Raw genomic sequence first — 26,500 nt, forward strand, 5'->3', positions numbered from 1 at the left:
CTGTTATCTTTTTCTCCTTCCATACAATTCACACAAAACTACAAGTCAGGTACTTCTATTATCTGTCACCTAAGTACACAAAACATCCGCTCTTGGGGGTCTCCTGGCCTACGGTCCAGTCTGTGTGCTACTCTCAGATCAACCTTCCTGAGGGACAATTCTGATCATCAGTTTCCTGCACAAAACTTTCAGTGAATCCCTACTGCCTTCTCAATGTGGTCCAAACTCCTAATCTGAAATCCTTTATAAATTGGTCCCGTCCTCCTCTGCAGATCCATCTCCCACAACATCTTTACAAATACCCTCCACTTGTGCCACACCGGGTGAGGTTACTTTCGCTGACCACATACATGTTCTCTGTCTCCGCTGAGCTCCTCTGCTTCTCTCCTCCAGCGAGTTTGACCTCCATGAAGAGTATGCTCTTTCGAATGCTCACCTGTCAAATTCTACCCAGAATTCAAATACAGCCTCGTATGGTCTTGCGCAAATGTTTTTTGACTCTTCCTGTCCCACATCATTGGCATATGAGCTTCCCCACTTCTAAAGCCCCAATAGAATTTGATCTCATCACAGTATAGTCCCCTTCTCTTCTGCACACGAGCTATTTGTGTTATAGATGTACTGACCACCTGCGCCGGCAGATTGCAGACTTCTAGAAGACAGGGATTAGGTCTCCACAGGCCCAGTCTGATTTCCCCATGGTATCTTGCATGGATCTGTGCATATTTTCTGACTCAATACATTATACTGACATGTACTCAAAAATTGTTAGATATGAAAACTATTTTGGAAGACAAAGGAAAAGTGAAATGGAAAGACTAGGAGGTAGAAGCAACTAGAAAAGGTTTTGGTTTCCTGTTGTCTGCTTCTGTTGGAAAGCTGTCCTGAGAGCAGTCTCAGGATGCTAACCTGGTCTTTTGAGAGACGCTCCCAGCAAGTTACTAAAATGTCATTCAACCAGCATTTACTGAGTCGCTGGTATTTACTAAGTTCTGTACCAGGGGCCCAGGTACGATGATGAGTAAGAATTGGTTGGTCCCTGTCTTCTGGTGGCCAACACAGCAGTGAAGGGATCCTATATAAACAGATAAGTTTAATAAATAACGAAATTTAAAAAAGAGAAAAAAGAATGTGTGGTGGGAGGCGTAGGAAGTAGGGGTAGGGAGTAATTGACCCTGCACTTGAAAGTCAGGGGAGGACTTTGGGAAGGAAGTGACATTTGACCTAGGTCTTAAAGAATGACAACAAGCTGCTGGATGAAAGGGGCCTTTCTTGGCAGACACAACAGGTGTCCAAGGCTTGGAGGATGGGGTGCATGGGAAAGAGATAACCATTGTGAGTGGCTGCAGCATGGGGTGCACCCAGGGGGTGGGGTTCAGAGGTCAGGTGGAGCCAGCCAGTGCAGGGCCTGCTAAGGAGTTTGTGAAGTTCAAACTGTAGGCCATCAAGGAACCAAGAGCAGAATCTCAGAACACACCTGACTTTCGATGATTCTTACCCCCTTATATCAACTTCCCCTTTTTTCTTAGTTTAGGTAGCTCACCCAGTCACATTGTAATTTAGCTGCAGAATGGGGTATGCGTGCACTGCCTGCTTATTAATTCTGTGGCACAGAGCAGACTGCTTCAGTCTGGTATTTTGACATTTACTTTAAAATAAAAATACTTCAGATGCAAAGATATAAATATTCAAGAAGAAACCTTTTCAATCATTTGGTCATCTAACTTAATATTACACTTTTGTATCTTAACCTTTATCATCACAAGGAAAAAAAAAGTACTCTCACAAATAGACAAGAGGAATTGTACTTTTCACCACTAGAAACTCACTGAGCGGCAATTTTGATGAATTTTTTCACCAGCTGCACTCGCTTGCCCAGCTGACTGCAGAGCAGAATCTCCGTGGCCACCCAGAGCTGGACTTCATTGCATCTCTGGAGCAGAAGGCTGAGGTTCACAGTGTGCTCCCCACTTCCTTGTCTGCTGAACGTGAAGTAGATCAGCTCTTGCTGAAAGAAAATGTATTCATGCCTGCATTTATTTTTAGCACTAAGTCAGGTTGATACAAAATTCAGTCCATTTTTAAGAGCTGTTTCAGGTAGTTATTCTCATATCAAGAATATAATGAATAACAAAACTTTAATTTGAAACAATTTATCTTGAATTTTAAAGATGCCCCCTTAAATAATGTTCACTTGGACTCTTTATATAAATGTAGTATTTTGGAATATAAGGATGACATCTGTCCATGAAAATCTAAGACAGTCTAAAGTTTAAATCACAGGCTGGGTCGAATACAGACTTCTTAAAGTTGTTATACTGGCAAATTGTAAATGAAAATCATTACTAGTATTTGCTAAGCTGCACATTAGACCCTCACAGGAAGATTCTCTAAACACGGTTCTCAAATTTTAGTGTGAATCAAGATCACCTGGAGGCCTGTTAAAGCCTGCTTCCCCTCCCCCACTGAGTTTCTGATTCAGCTGGTCTAAGGACAAAAATTTACATTTCTAACCAATTTCCAGGTGGTGCTGATGATGTTGGTCTGGATACTCATTCTTTGAGAATCACTGATCTAAGGTAGTATCAAATCATAAACAGAAAGAGTGAGATTTGGGCAAGGTCTAAAACTTACAAAAGTGAACAGGACCAGTAACTATATACTGTCTATAGATAGATCGTATATAAATAGATTTGTTTCTAAATGGAGGTGTGTATGTGTGTGTGCATGTGTGTGGGTGTGTGTATTTACAGAGGTAATTCACATTTTCCCACCGCATAAGCAGGGACACATCCCATTCTATTAATATTTAAAAAATTACAAGTCATTTAGCTTGAACGAGTTCACTACTTGCTCAAATTTAGATCACCATGTTGGAAATGTAACGAGAAAATATGAGGACATTTAAGAAACATTCCAAAATGAAAGTGAAGCTCAAGGACTTTAAAGTTGGACATGAACTTCTTCAGATGGAAAGGCCATTTCATAATGAACAATTTCACTATATGGCAAAGCAAATGCAACATACGGTTGCACAGAACAGTCATATTTTTCATCTTCTGATTCTTGTAAACTTTTCCACTGGCTAAATTTATCTATTAGTTATCAGTAGCATTTTGCCCATAATCTATCATTTTATAAACGTTATAAGCTGTCTTCAAGGGAGAAGTTGACGGACACAAAAAATTGAAATATATTTCAAAATTTTCAAGAAAGTACTTGAAGTCTTGCGGCAAAATCTAAATTTATAGAATGTTCTTAAGTAAAAGGGTGTAAGGGTGTGTGTGCGTGTATGTGTACACACACATATACATAAAGTTAAATATGATTCTTGTATAACTATTGTAAACGTCATGAGAAAAATTAAAATATAAAAATCAAAGGTATCAAATGCAAAGTAGCTCTTTAACCCCATTACTGCTTCATATATGTATCTGTAATATACATATATATATCACACACACATATATGTATTATACGTATAAAAATATAGCATGCTTACACTACATCACACAAACATATTGCACTAGGAGCAAATAAAACATGATTATGTATTCTGATTTTCCCAGCACTGGGTTAGTCTTTCAATATGTTGAAAGTCCCCAAATATCTTTTCAGACCATGGTATCCTAACATAACTATATCACCATCTTTTAAAAACCTAGTCACAGACATAAATATTCTTCAGAAAGAATTTGCGGTTAAAATAGCTCTAGTGTTTATTTGATCTTCTCACTCCTTCCTTACCTCGTGAATTGAATTGAAGAGACACCAATCAAAATTCATTAATTCCAGAGCGAGATCCCAAGTGTTCATTCCCAAAATCCTCATCGACCTTTGCTGTGATTCCTCATTTTCTGCCAACGGGTTCTAAACCAACAGAAGCAAAAGGATCCTTAGTAATTCCCAAATGTTTAGCAATGAATTGGCTGGCCACACAAAGGCGCTAAAAACCCAGATTAGAAAAGCAATCTTGTCTGAGGGCACTTAATATTTTCCCTGGTCTTTTCACCTTCAGTGAGTTACAGCCAATTTAGGAAACAGCCTTGGACACAGTAGAATGTGATCAATGAGTGCGCTTGCTCCTCCCCCCGACCATATACATGCGCACACAAATCTGATTATAAAACACTGTCTGGGCAGACAGCACAAGGAAAACGAAAGCCCTGAAATCACTTTGGCTTCTGGTAAGAATTAATGTGCCAGCAGGGTTAGTATAAAAACAAACAAAAGAAATGTCAGGGTGCACTTCAATAAAGACAGACATGGCTTTTACAGGAAATACGTTTAATAAGTCTCATCCCAGACACACGTTTACAAATTTTATTAAAACGCTGGTGAAAAGCAAAAAAAAAAAAATTAAATATGTGATAAAAAATAAAAGTTATTTCATTTATACCTCACAGTATAAATGATCCCCACAACAGATGATTATTTTAAGTAGCAATTGCTTTCCCTGCACAAGTAAGTATCAGTTTAGTGACGGTATTTCCTTAAATCTGGCATGAAATTATTAAATGCCGCTACAACTTTAAATCTACTGTCACTGTCAAATGTATTAAAAATTAGTCGGCATCTTTTCAAAATTTTTTATTTTTTCTAATTAAAATATAAATGCTCCCATTTGAGGGGTTAAACTTAAATAGTGAACAATGTTAGAATAGCTAGTGACTTGGAAATAAAAGAATGGGACTTTTCAAAAATAAGTGACATAGCAGGATAAAGGGAATATTTCAGATCCCAAATCGTAATCTCTATTTCTAAACTGTAAAATAAATTATTTGCATTTTAGAATTTTTACATTTCAAAAAGTTTTCCTAATAAAAAAAAAAAGAATGACAAAAGACCCTCACAGAACTTTCCTGCAGACTTGATTCTGTGCAGAGCAGGTCAAGGTACAAATCGTCCCTGTGTTCCCAGAGTGGGACACAGGGTAGAGCTCAGTAAGCGCAGACTGAATGAATGTGTGTGCAAATACTGAGGTGTTGAGGTGGGGGACAAGCCGAGGCTTCCCAGAGACTGACTGGTCGGTCTGGCTAGGTTGGGGCCAGATGGGACATTATGTTGCACTGTAGACATTCAGAGGGAGAGCCACAAATTGGGAAGTAACACAAATCTCAGCTCACTGACTGGGTGGTGTAAGGATATTTTCACTTGGTTTTTTCAGCGCCTCCCCCCTACTTTCTCCCTAAATACATCCCCCTTTGCCTTGGTACTGCCCTCGGCTTATTCAAGGTTGCACTGTCCTCTCCAAGCAATATGGTATTTCTCCATCCCATTCATTCAGGACTCGAATTCCTGTTTTCTAAGATTAAGCTATACGCAAGGATAGTGGGTACGAATGGCTTCACGTGTTATTCTTCCCTCACAATGTCCCATTTCAACCGAAATATTTTGGAGATGGAATACCTAAAGCTATGGTTCCAATGGGGAAATTTTAGGTGGTGTGCAAAGCAGGTGTGGGAAACATCTGAGGGCAGGATGGCATCTGGCTCATCTCGGAACACACTTCCTAGCACCTGTTTATTTCATTAAGACATTGCCTCAGGCCTGCCTTCTACTCTCCTGAAGCTGGCCCCGGACAGTGGAGAAGAGAGCTCCTGGAATGCATCCAAAGGAATTGCATGAGAAGTCTGTGCGGCACGGAGGAGGAGGGATTGAAGTCTGTTAGAGCGTAGATTCCTTCCATCACCAGGAGCCCCCGCAGCTACATGTTATATCGTACTCCTTCGTGGGGAGGGGCAAAGGCAAATCAATCTCATTATTTACTCTAAGATGCTATGCAGCATCCAGTTTGTCATGTTTCACTGATAGGGTTACATCATGGGCAGACACAGGACCAGTGACCTGCTGAAGGGCACTCAGAACCAGAAAGGCCCAAGTAAGACAACGGGTTTCCCTCTCCTTTTCTCCCTCATCATGTCCCATTGAAAGGAACGTGCAGGAGCTCCAGAGGCAAACATAATCGGACTGAAATTCTAGCACTGTCCCTGGCTGTAGGAAGCTAGAGTGTCACTCGGCCTCTCTGAATTCCACAAGGTGACTGGGAATGTTAAATGAGATACTGTATGTAAGTTACTCAGCACATACATGTCTGGTAGTAACTATAAACAATGACAGTGACTAATACTATGATGGCTTGATAGCATATAGATAATAACTTTTTAATTATAAGCATAAAATATTTTGCGATATTTGGTTTATCCACATGGTATATACATTCCTCTATTGTACAGACAGCAGGAGACAGCTAGAAAGACCCAGGCCAGTGAAGATGAGACCATGAGTCTGGATGGTACTATCACAGTCTGCTAAAGCCTGCTTTTCATGGGTGATGGATCTGAGGCCTGCTCTGACCATTTGGAAAGCAGCCATGAGACCGAGGTTTTTAGAAACAACAGGTCATCTGCTTAGGCATCAATGTTCTTAAATGTGAACTTAAAGAACTTACAGTATGGGTTTTACATTTCTTCACACTTTTACTCTATAGTGGCATCCGATGTCACTTTGTGACGAGCCCATTCCCACACAGGGAAGGCAGACACTTTGCCCTTTCTTCGGAGGAAGGGTACACTCCACATGCACCAAACGGAAAGAAATAAAGGACAGAGTTTCTTTCCCTTTAAAACCACACAGGGTGCATCTCTCAGCCTGACCTCCAGATACACAAGAAAAAGAAACAGGGAGTTAAGATTTCATTGGAGAGGGAGTCACTTTCCTCAGACCCCTTATTTCGGGGGCTCAGAGAGAAAAGCTGGGTTTGACTTAGGAAGGGTTTGGAATCCCTCAAAGTCGTGTGTCTTTGATTTGCAAAAGTAGTGTTTTTGACAAATGTATTGTTGGCTAGAGGAGGAAATATTTCAACGCATTTTGCTAACTTTCATTATAAAACACACAAGAGTATGTTTTAGCCTGACACTTGTGTCTGTGTTTCAAGTACAAAGTTAAAGGTCCTCACCAAAGTGTCAGCCAGATCTTTCCGGTAGACATACATCCGACCAGTCGCGTCCATGGGTTTGGAGATGGCCAAGTCATTAGGCTGAAGTTCATGCTTTTCTTTATTTAAAAAAAAGAATAATTAGAAACACGAGAACAGCGGCAGGTGTGAAAGGTTCATCTAAAGAGTAAAACTTGTCAAAGAAAAATATTTAAAAGTAAATCGCATGTAAAGTAGATTTAATTCAGTTCTGCATACTCTCTACAATGATACCAGCAGGACCATGGACATCATTGCTTATTATCCGTAAAGTGAAATCCACTTGTGATTCTTTCTTATAATATTTAGCCATTCGTTGGAACACAGAACAGTTTAGGGGGGAAAGGAAAATTCACTTGTAATCCCGTTACTCTGAGATAACCATATGATGGTAATATTGGTTGACATTTGGGTGTATTTTTGTTCTGATCTTTATGTAAGAGGGTGTGTGTGTACACACATACACATAGGTGCAATTATTTACACATATACATACATACTTATTATGCATATGTATTTGCTATTATTTGCTATTATTCCATATGTGGTTTCATATTTTGATTTTTATTATAAGCACTTAACCACTTGCCAAAATTATTTATATATGTCAGGTTTGATTACATAACAGTCCATTATACCATCATTTAATCTTTCTGCTATTGCTGAACATTTAATTTTTCCATTTTTTTGGTCATATAAATTAGATGGCAAAGTATATGCTAAATACTAACATGAGGCCTGACATATTCCTAGGGCTTAACAAATGGGATCTATTATTATAGCAGCCATAATACATACTGCTGAAGTCAACATCCTTGTGCATAAATCTTTTGCTGCTTATAGATGATTTTCTTAAGATAGATTCCAAGTACTGGAATTACTGACTCAAAGGGAATGAATATTTTTAAAGTTTTTGATGCAAACTACCAAACTGGTTTCCAATTCTTAAACTGACCAACACTCATCATTACTTTGGGTAAGTCTGCTATTTGGTTGAAACCAAAAACAGATTCACAGTTTGTTTTGTATTTCTTGACTACAAGTGAAGCTGAATCTTTTCATATATTCTTCTTCTATTTTATTTCCCTTATTACAAATTGACCTTATCCTTCAACCATTTTTCTGCCATTGTTGGAGCTCTCTTATAACGCAGTACCCTTCTTCATAGAAAAATGTTCTCCTTCTAACTACAAAACACTGTAATACAATCAGCTTCTCCTAAAGCAGCCCTTTAGCTATCCAGCATGGTCGAGAAATGACATATTCTACATTCTTTTTCTAGAAAACTTAATCAGTTCAAATGCCAAGTTTCGTTTTGAACATTTCTGCTTAATATAGAGTACACAAATGATAATCTAATATATACTTTATGGCCCAGCATTAGAAAGATCAATAGTACTGTCAGGTCTGGCTGTTGACACGTGTACTAAATGGTCCCACACGGCTGGGCTCTGACGTTCTTCCATATCTTCCCTCTTTGTTTAGCTACAATTTCTTGCAACCCTCTGTGTGCCCATATATACCTTAAGCCTGAATTTATGAGAGCCATTCAAACCTTGGTGTGGAATAAAAGGCCACAGCTTTCTGACAGTAATTCTTCCATTTGCTAAGACTTTTTTTCTTATATTTGGGTTTGTCACTATACTATAAAATATTAAAGCTGACAGAATTTTAGGCTCTGAACAATTGAGTAGGTTGCTGTTACCTATAACCACCGTGGGTACAAAACAGCTAAAAACCTACTGAAAGCTATGAGGATAACAGTATCAGGCCTTTTAGAGAAATCCACAAAACCTACAAACTGACAACATCTTTAAAATTTTTTGACAAAATAACAGTAGAACTCATTGTCATTTCATTTTGAAGTAGTATTTAAAACACTATTTATTGAAATTACATAACTAGAGCAAGGAATACATTAGCTCTGTTTTTTTTGTTTGTTTGTTTTTTTTGTTTTTTTTGTTTTTGTTTTGCCCTTCCATTAAAACATTATTGTTTGGGGGATATTAAGCTGCAGGCAGAAAGGTTCTTAGGAGACAAAACTACTAATGGATGGAAAATGATGGCACATTTCCAAATCTGCGGGATAATTTAGGAGATAAGCTGATAATTCCAGTGACAGTTAGCAATGAGCCTATACATATAAAAACACCACTGCCCACCCTGATGAAGCCAATTTAATAGAGTGTAAAAATGGTATTTCATGGCGATCAAATAGATACTGGGTATTATAACCCACCCATTAATTTCCAGATTCACGTGTGGCCCTGGGCTGCCTCGGAGCCAGCCTCAAAGGGATGGGTCCTCAAAGGGATACTACCAACTTCACTCAGGTCCTTTCATCTCCAGCACCTCCTGTCTGAATGGGGACTCAAGGTACTCTCTTGAGAAGCAAATGTTGGTTTTAATGAAGCTTAATATTGTTTAGAATCATCTAATATTTTTGGACACTTAAATATGCATTCATCGTTTCTATCTGGAATGTCTGACATATTTTATTAAAAATTCAACCACTCTTTGATTAAAATTCATGTAATCCACATGTTTCTCAAACGTGTGCTCTTTTTTTCTAGATCATATTTTGACAGATGCACATTAGGGCCCTGGGAGAGGTAGGACTTTTTTATTCGGCCTAGAGAGAAGGGCTGTATCTGTTTGCGTATATAATCAACTAGTTTGTAGGACCATTTTACCTTGCTCTGAATAACAAAGCAATAGAAGCAGAATTCTGTCACATAATGCTCTAATGTCAAGTTAAATTCAGATATTCTTCTTCTGACTCCAGAATGATAACAAAGGGTAAACGGGAATGCCTGTTATCTGTTCTTCCTAACCCCCCATCACCCCATCTCTTGCTGATTAGTTCACATAGTCCTCCCATTTTTCAACAACTGATGCTAAGTCACTTTCTTTGTATTTTTCTCAGGGCTAATGAGAAATTAAATAAAGATTGTAAACCAAAAAGGAGGTCAGGGATACTGAAATCTGACGAGCTCTGGTGAAAACGAAAGGGTCTGTTCAGGTCGCATAGATCAATAGTGTCAGCTTGTAATCTGTGTGATCTTATTCAAAACAGACAATAAACCATTCTCTGAGGATAAATAAGGCCCAACAGAAGAAAAATCTATAACCAGGCCTTACTCCGCACATCCACCTGAAGGAACACTGCCTGTGAGCTTTGGCTTATTGTAGTTTTTATTTCCTTTGATAGAGAGTCTTTAAATATTAAATTGTCAGCCAGCAATATGACTAGTTCAAGGCTGTCTTCCTTTTTTCTTCCTAAACTAATAATATCCTCCTTTAGTAATTTCCCAAGTTAATTTAAATATGAAAATATAAAACTTATCTAGAGTACAAAATATGAAAAGCTTTATAATATAGTTCAAAACACTGGCATGCCTCTCTATTCAGTTCTTGGGGAGGAAATTCAATATCCAATGGTACCCAGCTGTTGTCATGGAAACACCTCTGGTAGGCAGCTTCTCATTGTTAGTGTGGTCATCTAGCTGCAGACCCAGAAGAGATGAGCTGCACGTTTACTCTATAAAAATGTCAACTCTCTCTTTTTGGAGGAGAGCCAGTGAAAGATTAATATTCAAGGACAGAAAATAATTTACCTCCGGAGAATGTGACGGCCACCAGAGCCAGATCCTCTTCTGCATGCTGGATTTTTTCTGCCACAACTTTCAGGATCTCTTGGGCTGTACTGGAAACTTTTGCCTTCACACTGACATAGGAGTGCTCCGTTATATACACGTGGCAAAAAACTACACAAGACAGAAGAATTGTTAGTAAACAGAGGACTGTGGCTATGAGGTACAGACTTTTCCAAGTCAAGGCACCTCCCTTCCTATCCTCATTAGATTTACATACTTATGTATGCATGTGGGTGCCTGAGGGCATATGCGTGCACATGTGTGCTTGCACACACACGAGATGCAGACGTTATAAGCTGATGAGCCAGCCTGAGTAGCACTTAGGCTGCCCACGCTGTAATGAGAGACCCATGTCACCCAGCTGTGTGCTCGTAGTGGCAACAACCTGACCATGAAGCAGGGGAGCCTGTGAAACATGTTCTGTCCTTTTGAGTCCCTTCTCTGAGGGTTACTGAGATCTCCCAAAGCTGTATATTAAAATGTCTAACTCATACATTTCTATTTTACACTCCATTTCTGGACAGTCACAGTGGCCAAGTCAAAAACACCATATTTCATTATTACGATTCCCATCATTTTATCTCAAAATCTGTCATTTGCCATAGTTTTTGATGTTTAGCCTTTCTGATCATTTAAGAATGATCCCTTCCTCCACCCCACCCCCCTGGGATCAAGGTGATGGTGAGTTTAGTTTCCAAGTAGAGGTCACATTTCTAGCCATTTTAATTTCCTTCTTATTGTATGCAGTGCTAATAATTATTACTAGGACATTATCACTGGCAGCATGAATGACTCCTGGAAAATTTTTTATTTATGATTTGATAGCAGAAACTATGTTAATAGCTTTGCAGATAACTGACACATTTGCTGCTAATATCAGCTATTCTGAACAATAAAACAAAGGACAAAAATATACTTAGATATTCTTCTCTTCTCTATTATAAGATGTAAAAAAAAAAAAAAGAATGGAGTGCAGCTGTGAGAAAAATTTCATAGGCAATTTAAATGGCACCACAAAATTAAATCCAGGAACGTTTTCATGGCTACGAATAGAGCAACAGGCAAACTGTGAGTTTACATGTACAAACCTCAAAGTCAACACGCCACTGGGAGGCACTGACAGTGTTCTGTTCTTTGGTTTGGTTGGGTGTGTCACTCAATCGATGGCATCTAACAAATAGTTGTTTTATATGTTGTCAACAGACTTGTGAAAGACAAAAGGGCTTTTATCCTTCCATAGAAAAATGGAATTTCTGAGCAAGGCAAAGTTCTGATCTACAAACCGCTGAATGTGATGCAAGTTTATAGCCTGCTTAATGAAGCGATGAACGAAAAGAGGCTGGGGGCCTTGAAATACAGAGACTCTTTGAAACTCAGCTTGGGAAATTATACGATTAAACTGTGAGACAAATGGGTGAGAAAGGTGAGCAAGTAAGGAATTAGAAGGTAAGATCACCTTGTTTGCGCTTCCACGTTGTACATATGATACTTACGACACAACAGCACCATCAGGAGCAGCATTACATACAAACAATGTATCCTGGTGACACTTTGTTGTTTAATTGTTCAAGAAGTTTAGCAAATGTTAAATGCTCACACTTAGAATTTCAGCACTCGCTGAAAGGTGAATGAAAAGAAGAAAAGTCTCTGAGTCATAATAGTGTGAACGTTTTGATGACTGTAAGTGTTCCCTGGCTCTGCACTTGACTCAATGTTTATTTAAACAGGAGGAAACCATTTTCTGTTCTGTTACAAAATATCCCCGTAGAAAAGTGCGTCAGCATCTTCGGGGTGCTAAAAAAATGTTTCCCTTGCGTTGACCAAGCAGCCCTCTTCCCTTTGGTCACTGACGGGCACTGACTGAGGACATACTGGACGTGTGGCGCTGCCCGGCAGAGCCTTGCCTTGAAGGAATTTCGATTGCACATCCTTCCTTTCGTCATCTTCTCCAAAATTTCTCCCTCTAAATGTACCCTGCACATTGGTTTGAGTGGACTTTCCAGTTAGTCATGAGCAACGGGCTGACCGACAGGGGAGAAGAAGAACCAGAGGGGAAAGTTGCATTTCCAGGCAATTCTGCACCTCTCCAAAGAATGCAGGAGGCTTTGCGGTCTCTTTCCTTATTTCCCAAATTAAAAGTGTCCTTGGTCCCTGGGACACTATTATACGATCAAGAAAACGTTAACGCCCAAAGCAGAGCAAAGCAAACCATCGTTTTTTGACGCTAACATGCTTGTGAAAGGGGTGTGACAGCTGGAAATGGTTAAAAGCAGACTGATGTGTTAATGTTGCAGAAGGATGGTGATTAACTGTTGCTCCACCCACCCCAAACGCTCGTTAAAATCATACTCACTTTCCTCTGTTTCCGTCACAGTTCCTCTATGTTGGAGCCAGTTGTCCTTAAGACTGAATTGGTGGAAAAGGGCTTTATTCTGTGAGAAGGGAGAAAGAGAACAATGAATGAATGTGTTCCTGCCCTTTGGAAAACCACGGCTGTTTATAACATGTTCCAAAAGAGCCAGCCAATTTCTTTCTTTTTTCTTCTTCTTTTTTTTTCATATTAAATCCATTCATCCAATCTTAGAGGAATAAACTAGGAGTTGCCTCAATTAATGCATGTGGAGGTGGAGATTCTGAGCAACATGGCAGACCTTGGCCAAGGTCAGTATTAGGCGAAAAGCCCCTCTAATTATTCTTTGCAATGTGCTGGAAAATATCTGGTTACTGCAAACATCTACAGTGTCTTCTCCTGAGTAATGACACTGTTTCCCCATCCCAACCAACATCAATCTTGCTTTTGGATAAAGCAACTCTGAGATGCTTTCATACTCTGCTGTAGTACAATGACTTTCTCAAGGGAAATAGGTACGTTATTCATTATAATTATCCACCTGATTTACCAGCTTCTATAAAACCTATGTCTGACATCTCATTCTGCATTTCCCTACTCAAGTTGAACAGGGAACACTCTCATTCTTGCTACCATCTCTCTTTCTGTTGAGTTGAAAAGTGCAAATCTTTCTCTTATAAGACTTTCCTACTCTTGCAGTCAAGTTTCTTGCCTGTATTTATTTATTTATTTTTGTATCAATGTTTAAAATTCAAATTTTTATCACTCCGGGGGACATTGGGAAAACTCCAAGACTCCGAAATGCACCACAAAACTATGCAGAATGTGAGAAAGTCAAGGGCACGGGGCCGAAATCGATCTGCACCTGCACAGGGAAACTGACGTGAACCAGGAAAGTGCCGGGGAGCCGCAGCCCCAGACTTCCTGTCGTGCACTGTCCTGCTTGAGGCAGTATTCATTTTAACTATGAAGAAATGCTGAGTGAGGCAAGGCCAGGTCTCCAAAGGGGATCGCCCCATTTTAGATAGAGAAGGGTCTGCCTTACCTTCCTTTGAGGTGAATATTCATCTACAGTGCTGAAAATAAAAGAACAAGAAGTCAGTCTTTGTCCCAAACCCAGAATAATGCATATATTGTCACGAAAGACTAATTTGAGGCACTGGGCAGAGGCATTTGCTTTTCCAAAAGATAAAACACAGCATTCATTCATTTACCATGTATATTGCACTTGACTTTGGGATCTGGATTTCAAGTGAACCAGGGAGGAAAGAAGCAATCTATTCAACAGGTATATTTTGCTTTCTACCCATGGAAAGTGAGATCTGAGAGAAGAATGGGATTGAAGACACAGAAATTCTAAGTTTTCTCACATAATGATAGATTTTAGGTGAAATTATTGTTATTCAGATAGCTAAATAAGTCAGCTAAGGTGCATCTTTTCCAGGATGTTTGTATGTGTGGTGGAACTGGGGGACATTCGATAGGTCCCCAGCTCTAATCTTACTCCAGAATCTACAGATATTTCATAATCTTGTACTCAAGAGGCAAGAATCATGTCTTATTTCATTTTCTTAATCTATTATCTCTCATTTTTATGTAAGCTTTTTTTTAATGGAATGTATTAAATTCCGTTAATGTCTTTAATGTACGTAAGTGTATTAAACTATAAATTAAAGGTTCCCAACAGTAACAAGGCCTGCCTTACGGCAGACACCGACTTCCATGTGGGGGATTATTTTGATGTAAAGGCTGTCTTTCTTTTTTGTTTCGCTTATTTGTTCATATTTTCATACTAGTCTTAGGCTATGGAAACTTATTATAGTGTAGACTAGGAAAAAAGGAGGCCACCAAAATTCACAACATTCATTTTACGCACTGTCCTAACTTGCATCTCATTTCTGAATTTCTAAATGTGTGATTTTCATGATTGAGGATTAAGGCTTACACATGATTTATTTGCTCCTTAAAATCGTGTAGACATTTAATTTGCAGTAGGATCTCTCTTTACTAAAATTAAGTCAGGATTTAAATCTCAAATCAATAATCTGGAAGGCCTGAATTAACATTTTCTGAGACATGCATTTGTGACTGATGAAATCTTAATAGAAGTTTTTCACAACTTGACAACAGATGTGTTTCATGTTTGCTAAACAGAAACTATATTGTAAATCAGAGAACAATTTTTTTTCTCTCAGATTAACTCTGCAGCTATATCTGAAAACTGAATAATGACTTGATGTTTTCATTTACCAAAAGTAATAAGGAGAGTTAGTATAAGCAGAGCAAAGTCAGGTATTAGCAATTTGAAAGGCTAATGATTGATATCTGGGGGATACTTGGACGTGTCAAAAGTCATTGAGTAAATGGTTTTCTTTAATCTTTCTAAATTAATATGGAAGCCTCAGGGAATCCATAAAATTGAGCTTTTAAAATGCTCCATGACTTCCTAGGACATATTTATAAAACATTTTTTCCTATTCCTTTAGAAACAGCTGTGAGCCCCTCCAAATGACATTTTTAATATTTACACTTTTAAAATTAAATCATAATGTATTACATGATTGTTTTGGGTACCCAATTTGTCATGGCTCAGTTTGCTTCTCCTGTATCAAATAGGATTTAAAAAACCAGTGAATAAGCTTGATTTAGTGTTCACTCATTTTGAGATATAAAGACAAAATACACAATTTACTATCAGAAAAGCTAAGAAATCAAGATGAATCTCCGATTCAAAATGTTCAAAATGATGTCTATGGCCATGCCACCCTGAACAAGCCCGATCCCATCTGATCCTGGAAGATAAGCAGGGTGGGGCCTGGTTAGTACTTGGATGGGAGACCACCTAGGAAGACCAGGTGCTGTAGGCGTAAAAAATAAAAAAATAAGGGATTGTAAGCTGACAAGGTCCTTGCAATCTGTGAGGTCAACCAAAGGTTGCTTTGCCTAAAAAAAAAGTTCAAATGAACTTTATAAGACATCCCAAATTCTATCACATTTGCTTCTTTCTTTCATTAACTGTAACATAGAAAATTAAATACTTACTGACGACGGTGCATTCCAAGTATCTTTTGAAATTCTTTCAATTCTTTTTCAAGGATTGGATATTCATATACATCATCCAATACGTTCCTGTATATGGTCTTGGGGAAAAAGAAAAACAGCAGTTGAATAGATTTAATGCCCATTTAGTAAGGATTAAGACTCATACAGTGGTTAGCCTGCCCAGGGAAACAGGTGAAAGCCAGGACAATGCAGGAGGTTAACTCAGGTACCAGTGAGATCTTGAATGGGACTACACCTGCTAGCCCCTCACTCACCTGGCACGACTCCCTCACAGCTTTTAGGGGCTAGAGGGAGAGAACACCGGAAACTTAGAGATCCCTGGCCGGCTACTCCAGGTTTCTTTGCCTTTTCTATATTTTTAAAAATAATACCCATATGATCATTTGGGAGGGGAAACAATCGATTGAATTAAAGTATCGAGTTGTTTTGAAATAATATGAGTTTAGTTAAAGAGTTAGTTAAACAGGTTTTAACTGAATGTCTAAACGATATCTAAAGTTTGAATTCAAAGCGACTTCCTTCATGAAAGGCACAATCGTTTTAGACACCTGTTTATTCTGAAACAGAACTCTTCCTTGCTCAGATTCCATTTCGTGTTAACTTGCACAGCTCATATGGTTTTGATGGCCAAAGGAATCCAACTTCTACAAACCAACTCCAGAGAATCATTAGGTTAACAGTGTTGAAAAGATACTAAAGCCTATTATTGATTAGAAAAGTATATCAGTTTATCTAATTCCAAATGTAAAGCTAGGTTAGTATTACAAGTTATTATTGCTTAAAATTCTAGAGATATACCATGTCCTCAAAAGTTTCATAATGTATATATTGTCAATACAGGTTTTAAATGATAAATGATGTTTTATCCAAATATTGTACACATGAGATTGGTCTAGTTCAAATTTATAATATATCTCAACATATTAAATAGTATCAAGTTTCAAAATATGTTTTATTTTACCTTCCTTATTTCATTTGCAAACTTCCCAATACTTGTATAAAATAGCCTTAAATTAGTGAATTTAAAATTTGTCTTCTACATTTTTTTGTAACCAATTATTTAAAATTAAAAAAATTCTATGTAAAGACTATCAGGCCTTTGAGGCCAAACAAATTAATACTTTGTTCAAATTGCAACTTGAATATTACAAAAAAGTGAACAACTGCAACCTACAAATGGGATTTTTTGAAATGCATAACTGAGAATAAAAACAGCCATTTGACATCAAAGACTATCTGGAAGTTTTACATTACCTTTAAAAACATTTTTGAATGTTCATCTTCATGTAACCAGTCTTTGTACAGAGAGATCCACTGAGAAACAAGATGCAAGACCTTACGTTTTCGACAAGAAACATCCGAGTTTTCGTCTTTGCCTTGATACTTCTTAGCAGAATAGGTGCAAATGGTTAAGAAAGAGTATTACATGTTGAAAATAAAAACGCGAAAAGATCTATTTATTCTTGCCAGAGCACATTTCCAAAGAATCCACAAGTATCTAAGCATGCGAGAAGAAAAGAATGTGTAGGGAGAGCAAAAGGTACGCATTGAAAAGAGCAAAAGTAAGCCCAGGGAAATGGTTTATGCACGCTCGGTGACAGGCCCGGAAGGTAAGGGTTAGCTGATTGCACTGACGGCTGCCGATATAGTTCCAAAGGAGGAACAGGTTATTGATGTCACCTCAAAGAGATAGTAGGTGGCCCATTAATTTCAAAGAAGGGTCCAAGAGATCTGGCCACACTATATACGCAGACACTGCTTCCATAAAAGTTAGGAAGGAACTAGTCCGGATATCCTTTGAGCCTCAGAAATACACATTCTGTAAAAACAGTTACTTCTAAAGTAGCCCCAAGTGAGCGCAGATTTCTGCAACATAGTTCTGGATATTTTTCAAATGTCTTCCCCTAGGAATTTACTTGAAGAAAGGACTGGATAAATGAGCAAACATAAGTAAAAAAAAAAGACTGCTAATTCACTTCCACTGGAATAAAAAAATAAAATACGAATAACCTAAATGTTTCAATCATTGGGGAGAGTTAAAACTAAATTATTACATAGCCATCTAATGGGCTGTTCTGCAGCCATAAAACTGATGGTACATATACTGACAGATAACATTCACAATATACTGTTGAATAGGAAACTAAAAAAGAATATGTTAGGATGATCCATTTCTCCTGACTATGCTTATTTATATAAGTAATTCCATTACCTGGAAAGATGTACTGAAAGTTAACAGTGGCTTCTCGAGGTAATGCGATTTCAGAGTACATAGCTTATTTTTATTATACTTACAAGCATTTTCTAATTTGTATGCAATGACCATGTATTAACTATGCTGTTAAAATTATATATAAATAACAGGCTCAAAGGCAATGGGATTAAAGCCTGACGAATGAGATAGAAGCTTGGTGTTTTCCAAAGCAACCTAGTGTTTTTATCCCCAAAATGATCATTTCTGATATCTTGGACACATCGAAAATTAACTAGGAATAGAAAATGCTATGATACCAAACACAGGTAAGCTTTGGGGTTGACGGACAGGATTCTATAGTCTTTAATGCTAATTTATAATTGCAAAATAGAAATAAATTCTACATCAGGCTTTGTAAATATTTTAAAACACAATTCAGTCACCGTCTTCCCCAACCTGAAAAAAATACATTAATGCCATCTGACTTCTTTGATTTCTACCTGAGAAATAAACTCAGGCAGAGACACAAAGACTCTGTTAAGTATCTACTTCTAGTTTTTCTCTTGAAAGGCAAAATTGTAAAGATTTATCCTACGTTATTTCCACTTATGACAATGTCCTTTTTGTCTCTTCATGTAACTATCACAGCTTGATTAATATAAAGAAAAATAATCTGGAAAATTACGAAATACTAACAACTTCTTTCTTTTAGGTCAGCATATGTAAAGGAAGAGATGAGCTTTTTATTACAGCTGCATATACATTCTATAATTATGGAGCTGCAGGATAAAGCAATTTTGGGAACTGAAAATTCAACTACTATTTCATTCATAGTTACTATCATTTATTTGCTTAATCTTATTCTCCTCCCTTTAAGTTGTATTTAAAAAGAACATTTACTAATTAAATTTACATTTGCATTATTCTAGTTTTCTATAACAGGGTATATTTGTTTTTATATATTTTGCTCATGCTAGATGATATTGATTTACAAATTTAGCTGGGCATCTGGGTGTCTGGGGACAGAAATATGGGAAGGTATTGGTGGGGATTATACCTTCAATGTAATGTGGTGAACATTAGCCCACCGAGGGCTATGAGCTTAAATAATGTCCTTTATGATGATAAAAGCTGAAAAGTATTAAATTCTATCATGACAAAAATATTGATCTAAGATATCCAAACATAGCACAAATCACTAATCTATAAATAATGTTCTTTAAAAAAGGGAGTAAAAACAACAAAAAACAATTGGGCCATTTCTTAGAAGGTAATAGTAGTAGGATATAGCTTCACTAAGACATACATCAAAATATCTCAAATTAAATATGAATGCCATATATTTGTTTGTGGTTTGTATTATTTCATGAAAGGCAGAGTCTGGAAATACATCAAAGTAGTCATGTAGAAAGACTCCTGGCTTAACATGTTCTGAATTTCATAGGTTTTGATAATTAATAAAGAGGCTGATAAAAATTTGAGCTACATTTTAAATGTAGCTCATATTAAATATTTTAGGTAAAGACTCAAAACATTATAGCCAAGTAAAATTTTAGAGATTCTTCAGAGAAGTTCTTTGAGGCATTAAATTACTCAGTGGTAATCACAAGTAACATTAGGATCATAATAATAAGCTATAGTTCGAAGGAACATAATACGCTATAAAACAAACTATTATTTAATAAATGGTAATTCTTTTGAAAATACGTTAGCATTAAAATATAGAAATTAGCTCATAGATATTTTTCTAAAACACTTTTAAAGAAGAAATTGAAAACCTTGTAATTATTACTAAATTTCTTAGTAACATCCAACTTGGAAGCTTCGTGGAAGAAATCTGTTTTCGAAATTTTCCAAATTCAAAACTAATACTGTTTCAAGATCAGTTTTGTGAACTGGTTGCAAAAGGCTTCAAAATATCTGTAGCTTTGTGTGGCCATACAATGTAACAAAGCACTAAGTGTGATCATCACTTTCTAATTTATTAAGAGAGATTATTCACTTCATGGAGCTTTAAAGTATGATTTTAAGCAAAAATGCTGTAAAATGGGGTAGAAATGTAACAATTATTTAACAGGAAATGAATATTATCAAGACCATGTTTAAGGCTCAATAAAACTCAGGTAAAATGCAAAAAAATCCTTTTTCCTAAAAATTTTCAGGTGGGCTGGAATAGAACCTTCAGTTTGGTTTATTAAAAACCTGACGGTTAACAGGCTACTTAAATGCTTCCGAAGTATCTTCCTTAAACACTGAGAGGCAAGAAGACTATTTCGAGACTAAGTTTACCTGGCTTGGCTTTTTGGCCTTTCATCTCTTGCATCTCTTCTACTTAGAGTATAAATCATAAAGCCTCCTTATCTGGTCATTAACCTTCCAATCACATTCTAAGACAGCATACCTTGACAAGCTCTGAAAAAAAGACAGTTGATTCCAGTAGTAGTCTAGACGTCCCATGTAAGAGAATGGCTCATCTCCCCTGGGACATTTGCCCAGAAACATGATATCACATATGCACACTTTCCCACCCAAGTGGTCTGGCACTAACTGATTGATTATCTTATAAGTTCACTTATCACCAATCCACTCAACCTCTTGACTCTTGGGTTTACCCAGTGGGCCAAATGTGCCTCTGGAGTTCTAAAGTCTACATAGGTATGAAGAAAACATAAACTACAATTTAGAATGTGAAAACAGCAGCTCTGCATTTCCAGGTCGCCCTGTCTCTTCCGTCTCATTTCATCTTTTACCTTGGATATCATTACATTAATATTAAACATATGCATACTCTACCAGGGGGTTGAGTAAATTAAGAAAGGCAGTTAATTCCTAATGTGAGACATCTGCCTTCGAGGAAGGCGACACGGCATCCTGAAGCTAATGAAGGATATTGCCTCAGCAGCGCCTGGCACAAGTCATCAGTTGTCATGAAGACGGTGTACGTGAGAAGGAAGTCATCAAGGAGGGTCTCTGCAAAGAAAGGAAAACAAAACTAGGTAAGCAAAGCCGTGGTAAGGTAAGAAGGGCAACTTCAGAATAAATAGTGTGCATGGCAGAGATATGATAAATGGTAGTGGGAGTGGGAGGGGCCAGGTAAGAGAACTTTAACCACAAAATACATTATTTATTACATTTAAAAAATTTAAAACTCCTCAAACAACAAGATTTTTTTTTTTTTTTTTTTTATTGCAAGACTCTTAACATACAACTTTTGTCATCCTTTCCTCTCCTAAAACATCATTGTATTTGTTGGTCAAGATGTTGTGGAAAACCAATGCATAAATCACGTGCTTTTAGAAATAAATTTTATAAGATTACCGAGACACACACTCCAGTCCTACAGAGAACAAGCCTGCACGTTCTAATAAATTAAGGCTTTCTAAAGCCATTTACCTAAGTCTAAGATAAGAACTATGGATAATAAAACTCAGAGGACACATATCAGGTTCCAAGGCCATTCACCTTTATCTCTCAAATGTATCTGTAAGAAGTTGGGAGAGTGGTGAGTGATTTTCTTATTGCCGTGAAGAGAGACAGAGCAAAGTCCAGTCAAAAACAGAGAGCAGGTATAACACATCGCACCATGCTCCTTCCATAATTTCTCTTCTGCCTCTTGAACCAACAAGAACAGGTTCCATTTTCATTGCCTCTTTGTCTTGAGTAAGTGTTCCTGGAAAAGTCCAGGTTACGCATAATATGAATTGCTAAACTGGCAAATGCTGACCTCAGATGTAATCTCCAAATTAAAAATAAAGATTATATGCTGAATACAAATTAGAGTTTTTGCCATTAATAGTGCTTATCTAATCTCCTTCACTTGAAATTCATTTTACTATATAATTTAATTTTCATATCTGTTACATTCTGAACATTAAATTTTTAGTTACTTGAAATAGTAATAAATTATAAGATAGCGAGATTGTATACTCAGTAGCATTTATGCTCTCCAAAACCTACACACTATAAATGTGTAAGCAGAAAGAACTGACCAGTATAGAACTCTGCAGCTACATGTTGAAGATGAGGAAAATTCCAGAATTTTTAGAAATAACAAGTAACATTTACTTTAAAACTTGATCAATGAGAAACAACAAGGCTATGTTTATGAACACAAATCTCTGATAAAAGAGGTTGTGGATGCCATCTACAGTCCTATGTCAGCTGCAGCAGTTAATTTTCTTCTATCGTTTTATGTTGAAGAATGTCAAGATAATCCTGATCATGTAGGTAAGCGGCTGCAAATGGTAACGTTTAACGACAACAACAAAAAGAAGGGTAGTAAGGGACTTTTCCCCCAAAGATATTTATTTATTTAACAATAGTCCTTCTTAAAAAAAAAAATTTGACCAATGGCACTTAAAATGTAAAATAAGCCTAAACTTATAATGTCGTATCTTATGGCAATATGCGAACGGTCACTGGTCTAACTCACTATCCTCTAAGGCAAAAGCAAGTTCTCAAACAGATGAGTGTGGGCCTTGCTGGGCACAACTTGAGTCCAGTACAAGAAACTGGTGGGAATGTGGCTGGTTGGACAATTTAATGCGAGTGGACATGCACGCCCTGCATTCATAGAAGACCTAGACAGCTCTCTACAAGACTATTTATAAAGGCTTCAAATCTATGCATGAAAAGGCAGGAGAAGCTTTATTCTAAGATCTGCCCCCAAACTAAGTTAATCTGGAAGCACGAATTTATCATTGGTCATCCTGATGAAAAATCTGGAATACACATTTGAAACTTGTATGTCTTTCATTACAGGTTTTTTAATTGTGAAACTGAAGTCAAACAATGGCATAACGTCCAAATTTCTAGGATATTTTGGAATGTAATTTGAAACTGTCACTCTGGGATGCTACCAAATAGTAATGTTCACAAACTGTAGCATTTTTCTCTATTAAACTGATAAAAATCCTCAACTTCTATGGTCTGAGTAGAAATTGAGTCTTTTTTTATTTTTATTTTTTGCACTCAACGTTAGATATGGGCAGCAAGGACCACAGAGTAGCTTAGAATTCATTTTAGGGTTTTCAATGGACCCATATAAATTGGAGCCAACAATACTCAGAAACCACTCGGTGACAATGCTGAGAACCTTATACATTCAGCATTTAAAATGCTTGATGTGACATTCAGGTTCATACTCTTTGAGATGTTCTTACACTCAGCTAATTTAATGAGGTTGGAACGATTCTCTAATCAAGATTTACTCCATTAGCAGCTGAGATTAAAAAGACACCATTAACTTTGACATAACCAGTCATTCCGTCCTGGAACAGCCTTAGATAATGAACTGAGTGACGATGAGAGTCTGTTGGTTGGTGGCAAAACAATTTGGCATTCAATTCAATTAATCAGCTCACACACAACAATATTTTGTAAAGGGCTTTGACCCACAAATGGTTATTTCCTCCAAAGCTATTACCATATTTAATATTCAACACATTTACCTAATTATCTCTCTGCCATAGAAGTATTAATTAAATAAGAACAATAAGGCTACATAAAAACATCTCCAGCTAAAATCGTAATGAATTGCTGAAAATCGTAACGAACAGAATAGATTCCCAATACTCCTAACTCAAATCTTTCTCTATTTAACTACCACATTGTTCTGAAAATTTCTATATATAAAGAACTTTCCTTTGTTCTTTCTCAACACTGGTAATTTTTTTTTTTTTTTTTTGCTGCACATGAAAGTAATTGAGTGATATAATCAAAACGACACACTTCAAATAAAAGTGCATTTTATAATAGCCATGTTTCAGAAAAGGCTGTCCCATTGGTATTTAAAGATATTTTTAGAACCACAATGGCTATATAAATGATCCCCTGAAGACTATTAGCCAACAATAGCCATTTAGAAAGACTAGCAAATCCACTGGCATCCCCATTTAAACACTATAATTATCTATTATATTATATGGTGCTTAATTAATAGTAATTTAAGACTAGGCAAAAAAGCACTTTTGTGTATCAAAGCATCTTTCATTTAAACAAATTTGTATTTGCTATATACGCTAACATTCTGAATAAAAAGATGTATTCATTTTGATTTCTAACTCTATGAATACTTAAGTATTAATATACAAAAAACTTTTCTTTGAAATTCTATTCAGTAAATCAATTACTAAATCTAATCCAGAGTTCTTGGTTCATTGCTGACAAAACTATTCAGCCATCCTTTTGGGACTATCCCCCTTCCAAAAGATAAAATAGTATTTTTTTGTAGTGGCTGTTTAGAATACAGGAAGTACTCTTGCAGTACAGAAGTTAACATGCTGATGACAATCAAAATACTCTTACAATTTTAAGGTAAATACTCTTACAATTTTAAGTACTGTGTAACTTGAAATAAAGTATATCAATGTGCAGTCAAAACCTAGAGCTTTGAAAGAAATGGTCCTAAAATTTATGTCTATAACTAGCCATGATGATGTTAATACAGGACTTTTCTCTGTTACTGTTTTAATTTTAAGGCATAAGAACAGAATTGCCTATTTTTATTTGATTTTATTTGAACGTATTTTTCTTTTACATATAAATTATTTTTTCGGTCTCATTTTAAGTGTATGAAGCACTAAAAATTTCCATGATATTTCTGCAAAACACAAGTGTTTCTAGAGCAACCTAGAGTTGTGTCAAGGTGGAATAGTACAGATCCTTTTTATAGGGTTCTGTTATGTAAATGTAATCAAATTAGAGGAACTAATCTAAATGTTTCCAAAAGGCTTAAGCTTAATGCTTATTATTTTTTTTGTAAAAAAGAAAAAACAAAAATATAAAAACAAACCCTGAAGTCTAGAAATCATTAGAAGTATAGGGTTACTCAGGAACAACTAGAATAATCTACTTCAGTTATTTTTCTACAAACACATAAGCAAAATGCATTGCAATAATGAAACCACTCATCTGTTAAAGTGAATTACCAAGAAAGCAAATGAAAAGAATTTTGACAGACAACTGCCTACAGCAGCCATTTAATCTAAGTATGGTAATGTGAATATTCAACATTTCTGTACTAACTCATATTCCCTAAAGTACTGTTAGCGGTTTTGTTTCACCTGTCTTTCTGCCTCAGAGGCAATGGAATTTAAGGCACTCTGAAATATGTTCTACTTAACCTTTATTTCAAGGAGCCAAGAAAAGCTTTGTACTTGAAAAGGCTACTTCTGGCCCTGGAAGGTTGCAACTTACCATATTTTTTTGAGAAGCAGTGCCAAAGCGTACCATGTAATTTGATTTAGCGCACACACGCACACACAAAATTTTAATGTTCATGTTTGTAAAATAAGTTAAAGTGCTATGCTATTAAATGCTATGCTTCTTTCTCAGTGTATTTTATATTTCTGAAAGCAGTATTGACCTCAAATGCAGCTGTTTTCCAGAGCTTTTACATTCACTCGATTTCTGCATATATTTACAGTTTTACCAGAGTATCGCTTAGCCTTTCTAAAACTACCAAACCTTGAGATCGACTTTTCTTTTTTGATATTTGGTTTCACAAGAAATGCTTATTCATTTAATGCTGTTTCCATACTAAACCTTAAATGACAGGGACTTAACTGTAGATAAGGCTTGAGAGGCACTAAATAATGAAATTCATTTTGACTTTAACTCGTAAAACCTGATTTTGGAATCCCACCAGTCTTCCCTTAGGAAAGGATGATCTGAATACAGCAGCTATGTTCTCAGCCACGTTACATTCCGCATGCTGCCTTTTCAAAATGTCACTAGAAGGAGCATGGAGTGATAAACACAGTGCTTGCCTACCTTCTCCACACAAAGGGTCAGGTTTGCAGGTCACCCTGAGATTGAGAGAGGTGACAGGCCCCATGAGCTTCTGTTGTCCCGCCCCCACTCAGCTGCTCTGAGTCTAGGGACAATTATAACCCATTTGTGACTTGTTCATGCACCTGCCAAGCCTGATGGGAAGCTCAAAAAAGTGTGAAAAATGCAAAGAGAATCAGAGAGCTAGAGTTCTACCTGGATAGCCTCAGATATTGTACTTAACCTCTCTGGGCCTTCGTTAAATCACCTGCAAAATGGATATAGAAGAATTGTAGGCAGGATTAAATAGTATATCTAAAGCATGTGGCAGAGAACCTGCCATATGTCAAGCACTCATTAACACTACCTGTTCTTTATTTTCATGAAATTATGTTTAGATCCTGTTCCAATTTTTCAAATGCCACCAATCAACCAACCAAAACTGAGTATTGAGAACTGGCTAATATAAAGCATTTGTGAAGGGATTGGGG

General features: G+C 36.9%; 1 protein-coding gene and 1 pseudogene across 1 annotated transcript in view; one reads left to right on the plus strand and one right to left on the minus strand.

Moving 5' to 3' along the window:
- RAPGEF5 (Rap guanine nucleotide exchange factor 5) overlaps positions 1 to 26,500 on the minus strand; it is a 272,187-nt gene that overhangs the window by 21,857 nt on the left and 223,830 nt on the right. Inside the window, exons 13-21 of the mRNA XM_025046811.1 lie at positions 21,131 to 21,209; positions 17,300 to 17,444; positions 16,025 to 16,122; positions 14,028 to 14,058; positions 12,986 to 13,064; positions 10,594 to 10,743; positions 6,959 to 7,056; positions 3,748 to 3,870; positions 1,830 to 2,008 (exon numbers count right to left, since the gene is read on the minus strand). Coding sequence (XP_024902579.1) covers positions 1,830 to 2,008; positions 3,748 to 3,870; positions 6,959 to 7,056; positions 10,594 to 10,743; positions 12,986 to 13,064; positions 14,028 to 14,058; positions 16,025 to 16,122; positions 17,300 to 17,444; positions 21,131 to 21,209 — 982 coding nt within the window. The remainder of the gene's footprint in view (positions 1 to 1,829; positions 2,009 to 3,747; positions 3,871 to 6,958; positions 7,057 to 10,593; positions 10,744 to 12,985; positions 13,065 to 14,027; positions 14,059 to 16,024; positions 16,123 to 17,299; positions 17,445 to 21,130; positions 21,210 to 26,500) is intronic.
- LOC112479954 lies at positions 15,731 to 15,849 on the plus strand (annotated as a pseudogene).

Source organism: Pteropus alecto, unplaced genomic scaffold (genome assembly GCF_000325575.1).
Source record: "Pteropus alecto unplaced genomic scaffold, ASM32557v1 scaffold21, whole genome shotgun sequence".
NCBI classification, from domain to species: Eukaryota; Metazoa; Chordata; class Mammalia; order Chiroptera; family Pteropodidae; genus Pteropus; species Pteropus alecto.